This window comes from Lactuca virosa, chromosome 9 (assembly GCF_052849685.1).
Source record: "Lactuca virosa cultivar CGN04683 chromosome 9, Lactuca_virosa_CGN04683_v6, whole genome shotgun sequence".
In the NCBI taxonomy this organism is placed as follows: domain Eukaryota; kingdom Viridiplantae; phylum Streptophyta; class Magnoliopsida; order Asterales; family Asteraceae; genus Lactuca; species Lactuca virosa.
In genome coordinates, this window is record NC_136434.1 from 210,629,781 (window position 1) to 210,635,255 (window position 5,475).

Consider the following 5,475-nt stretch of genomic DNA (forward strand, 5'->3'; position numbering starts at 1 on the left):
ATTTTTATCATCAAAAAATATCTGAAACTACTAGTATATATATATATATATATATATATATATATATATATATATATATATATATATATATATATATATATATATAGCAATTATGAATGTAATTTGTTAAGTATAATTAAAAAAAACAATGGATATAGTTACTTATAGCCATTTAGAAAAATCCAAATAACAAAATAAAGGCTGAATATTTTTACGAATGATAATAAACTTACCGGCCCAATAGTGACCTACGTAATACCCGGATATAGCCCAGCAAAAGGCCAGATATTTTATATTCAGAATTGGCCCACAAAGGACCAAAAGCAGAGCCTATTTTTCTTGTTTACTATAAAAATCTTGTAAACCTTAGCCCATGGGCCTAATTGAAACCCATGAAACACTCGTAAGAGAAACGAATAGGTTTTTACTAGTCTGGCGCATGTATAAGCCCAAACTACTACAAAATCGTCACATTAGTCAAACCGTCAGATCTAAGTTGATCTACGGTCATAATGATGATCCGCATGCTTTCATCTTATTGGCCAATATCACAATATATAAACGGAAAGGAGACCATTTCCTCTCACATCAAAAACAGCTTCTTCATCGCTCTTTCTGAATCACCGCCAAACAAACAGCGATTTTCCGACGAAAAATATCGGTGAACGATGGCCGGAAGAGGGAAAACAATAGGATCTGCAGCCGCGAAGAAAGCTACATCAAGAAGCAGCAAAGCCGGCCTTCAATTTCCCGTTGGTCGTATCGCTCGTTTCCTCAAAGCCGGAAAGTACGCCGAGCGTGTCGGTGCCGGAGCTCCTGTGTATCTCGCTGCCGTTCTTGAGTACCTAGCGGCTGAGGTGATGTCCTTGATCCGTTTTTTCTAATTTAATCGTATTATAATTTTTAGGGTTTTTCAGATTTCCGTCGTTCAAATCGTGAAATTGATTGATTACAGGTTCTTGAGTTAGCTGGAAATGCAGCAAGGGACAACAAGAAAACTAGAATCGTCCCAAGGCACATCCAATTAGCTGTTAGGAACGACGAAGAATTGAGCAAGCTTCTCGGTGACGTCACCATTGCTAATGGCGGTGTCATGCCTAACATCCACAACCTTTTGCTACCTAAGAAGGTTGGTGGTTCCAAGCCATCTGCCGACGATGAGTAAGGAAAGTCCAGTCCAACGAATCATCGAACGTATGTTTTGTGCTGGTTAGGGTTCGAATCGTCTCTTTTTTGTTCTAAATTTGTGTTTTTAGGGTTTCTTACGTTAGGGACATGCTTTTATTTAACTAGTGTGTATATCTGTTGAATTTAGTATGGATACCTTAAACTTCTTGTTAATCAATATTGGTTCTATTACTTACATATGTTGTGCTAAAAGATTGACATAATTGATATTTCTGTGTCTGAGATTGGGTATATTGAATTAATGTTAAAGATTTGCTATTAATCGATTGATTTTCAATCTTTTAGCTTTTTCATGGTTTGGTAACTGATGTTGTGTTTGTATTTAATTTGGGTGCTCATTTGTTGTTGTGAATACTAGCTTTGTAAATGGTCATTTGCAAGGTTAAGAAGTTATGAATGGAATTGAGTTCGTAGTTAAAGTTTATATTATTATCTATCATTGTTTTGTTAATCATACAATCGCAAAAACATGATCATTGTATGGACAAAACAACCATAATGCTATGCAGGCTATAGTACAACTCATGGTTAAATCTTCAAATTCATTGAGATGCTCGAGTGGTTGCCAGCCAAGACATACCCATGACTACTGTTTGCTGGTCTTCAGTTTCTAATAATTACAATTTATTTTTTTAATACAATTTACTATTAAATCTAATTGGGATTTTTCTAACATAGGAACACATAAAAACTATTAATTATGGGAAATATTACCATAATTAAATGTCAAATGCATTAATTATAGAAAGAGAAATTAAATATCCTCCTACGTATTATTCCTATTTATTCTCCTATCATATCAAATGGTGACAAGTGGATAAAATGATTATTAATTTCATTAATTGTGTGATTAAATGTGATACATGTCAACATTTAATATGGTAGGATGATAAGTAGGAATATTCTTCATATTTAATGCATTTGACATTTAATTATGGTAGTATTTCCCATAATTAATAGTTCTTATGTGTGTCCTTATTATGTGTGCCATTAGGGCACATATTAGAAAATCGCAATCTAATTTACTTTATAAATAAGGATATTTACAAAAGGTAATATACGTTTACCTCTTGAAGATCCCATCTAATAATTCCTCTATCCCAGTCTCGCCACAAAGTAGCAATCCAAATAACCAATCAAGTCTTAAACCTAAGCGGAAAGTAGCAATCCAAATAAGCAATCAAGTCTTAAACCTAACCGGTTTATAGTCGAGAAGAAGAAAAGATAGGAAGAGGTAGGATTTGATATTAAAGATTGAATGTCTTAAGACTTGTCTCAAGAGTTCCCACGCTTTATATAGTGCACAAATTGTATAAATTATATTCCTCTCCAAGTTTGCTTATTTATGGTACTAATACCATAATTCAAACTATGAACTTTATTGAAAAAAATGGATACCCTCCTTTAGTTTATAGTTAACTCGTTATTTACTAATGAATAACAAATGCCCTTATTATTTATTCTTGTTTTCGGATTGAGTTATATGTATAACATGATATGGATTTGTATTTGTTTATTATGTAACTAACTTATGTCTTAATATGTCTTGTTGTGTCAATAAATATATCTTCCACATATATTTATTTACTTTTGAATCAAATCCAAATAAAACAAATACCCACATGTACCCAAATTACTGTTTACTCATGATTTCTATTTAATACCTAAGAGTATGGATGAACGTTTGGACCAGGGAACCGGAACCGGATAGAACCGATCGGACCGGGACGATATTCTTGTGGATTTTTGGAACCGGGAACCAGTAGCAATGTAACGCCCCGATTCTCAGGTATTGTTTAAATAAGAATTTAATTGGTTTCAAGGCCTACTCGACGAGTTGGTTGCCCTACTCGTCGAGTAGCAACGGGTTTGGTACGCGTGTTTAGTGACCTACTCGCCGAGTCTATGAAGGGACTCGACGAGTAGGAGCTGGCAGAGGAAACCCTAAATCCCGGGGTTTTGCACCCTATTTAAGGAAGCATAAGCCTCCTTTGGCCTCTTTGCAGTTCTAGAGAGCTCTTAAGAAACCCTAATTCGTGTGGTGCTCTATTGTGTGTGTATTAAGCTTGGGAGGAAGATCTTTGGAGAAAAGGAACATGGAAGGCAAGGGAATTGGAGCAAGGAAAGTGTGGGAATCAGAATCTACCTCACTTAGCATCTTCCAGAGGTATCAAGTCGCCACCTTTACTTCTTTTCCCTTCTAGATCTCTTTTTGGTAGAGTTTGGGGCTTTTATGGATCTTTGAGTTGATAAGGTGGACTATGGGCTAGATCTGAAGTTGTAACTTCAGATCTGGACCCTTCTTAAGTCCTAGAGTCATAAAGTTTCTGGTTTGGGCGTGATTGAAACCTCTTTGAGTATGAAACCCCCATTGTAAGCTTGGATTTGACATTAAGAGCCTTTGTAGCTATGCATGCACGTAAAGTTTGCAACTTTACGTGAAAAGCATGCCTTAGAAGCTTGGATCTGTAGTTTGGAGCCGTTGCATGGCTCAAGTGAGTCTGTATGGCAAAAAGGACTGAAGGGACTCGGCGAGTCGCATGGTCGACTCGGCGAGTCATATGAAGATAGGCATGAACTCGGCGAGTTGGAAGAACAACTCGGCGAGTCCAATGAAGATTTCCGTAGACTCAACTAGTGGATGAACAACTCGGCAAGTCGGATGAGGTTGCCCCAACTTATGTATGCGCGGGTAACCGTCGAGTTGCAAGAAGGAAGCTCGACGAGTGGCCTTAGGGTCTCGATCGTAAACCAAAGGAACTCGACGAGTCACTCAGGTGACTCGACGAGTGGGTTAGTACTTCAAGGAACTCGGTGAGTAGCCGGGGGTACTCGGCGAGTCGAGGTCAACATGGACTGTTGACCTTGACTGATGACTTTGACTTTGACCAGGATTGATTAGTTGGCTTATGGGTATGATTATACTATGGTTATAGGTGGTGGAGTTTGTGGCAGTGATCCGAGGGTTGAAGTTTATCTACCGAGTCGACATCTGCAAGGTGAGTTATCCTCACTATATCGATAGGGTCTAAGGCACCAAGGCCGGCCCTTTTAGTTGTTATCGTTATGGTATGCTACATGTGGATATGATCTATTAGATCAGAATCAGGATAGACAGTATGTTATGCTCTTATGATCCGTAGGGATTGATATGTTAATGACCTGCTAGGTCAGTGCTCTAGTTATGAGAGATTGTTATGTTTGGTGCTCAGTGAGATAGATACGTTTGATGTTTGTATATGCCAGTATATGTTAGTTATGCGCACATGATTATTTGCTTGTTGCTTGGGTTGAGGCGGTCCTGCTTTGTGCTGAAGGCCAACACACCCTATGAGCGGTCCGGGAAGACTGTAGGCCCACATAGCGGTCCAGTCATGCCGAAGGCTCGGTATAGATTTAGTTGGACTGTAGGCCCTGTAGGGCGGTCCAGTCAGGCCGATGGCCCAGTATGCATGTTGATTGATTGATTATTACGGATATGGTATTATTAGTGTGGTATTGGTGTTTTGGGGGTAGCTCACTAAGCCCTCGGGCTTACAGTTTTCAATTTATTGTTTCAGGTGCTTCAGGAGTTCATGGCAAGGCGAAGGCGTGACCGTACCGCTCCTCATCCTTACGATCTGGCTTTTGGGACACTTTGATTGAATAATGAATTGAAAACACTTTTGTAAACAATTACTATTTGGTTTTATTTATGCTTGAAAAAGTTTAAATTTGGCGTAAAATTTTGGATGTTACAAGTTGGTATCAGAGCCTTGGTTTGAGTGAATTGGGGGAAACATACGTGTGAACCCAGTCTCAAATCAAGGAAATTTTCGAAATAAATTCTAAAATGGTTTTCAAAATAAAGGATGGAGGATGCAGAGGGTACGATCAGCCGAAGCCTGTAAGTAAACCCCAAAATACCATACAGTTATTATGATATGTTAGAACAGCATGCTAGTGCTAGGCTAGGGATCTTCAGGAATCGCATGATAGACTTGCCTGATTATATGATGCCTATTAGCCTAGGGTTTCTTGTATATGGAATTGACATCATTACTGTAGTCGTTAGTGTAGGCGTCACGGCCGTGCGTAATCAAGATCTTATAGCCTGAGGATGTTTGATCTAGTCTACGGATAGGATTGGATATTCGAAAGTCTATTGGGTCCAGTGTTATGTGCGACTAGCCTGCACTAGCACTGCAGGGGTTGATGGAAGTTTCATGGATGTGTGGGTTGTGAGGAGCTGTGAGATCAGTTGTGGGATAGGCGATGTTTCCCTAGGAGTAAGGGTTGAGCGCATAG

The 5,475-nt window shown here is 38.7% G+C and overlaps 1 protein-coding gene and 1 long non-coding RNA gene across 2 annotated transcripts; both read left to right on the forward strand.

The window, feature by feature from the left end:
- The first annotated feature begins 568 nt into the window (after window positions 1–568).
- On the forward strand, window positions 569–1,363 carry LOC145137294 (histone H2A.6). The gene is made up of 2 exons (XM_079071434.1): window positions 569–857; window positions 956–1,363. The coding sequence occupies exons 1-2, from the start codon at window positions 669–671 to the stop codon at window positions 1,163–1,165; spliced, it is 399 nt and encodes a 132-aa protein (XP_078927560.1). The 5' UTR covers window positions 569–668; the 3' UTR covers window positions 1,166–1,363.
- Window positions 1,364–2,880: 1,517 nt separating this feature from the next.
- LOC145136293 (uncharacterized) lies at window positions 2,881–4,820 on the forward strand. Its single transcript, XR_013720369.1, has 4 exons — window positions 2,881–2,977; window positions 3,254–3,355; window positions 4,125–4,187; window positions 4,749–4,820. It is a non-coding gene; the product is annotated as an uncharacterized LOC145136293 (long non-coding RNA).
- Window positions 4,821–5,475: the final 655 nt, after the last annotated feature.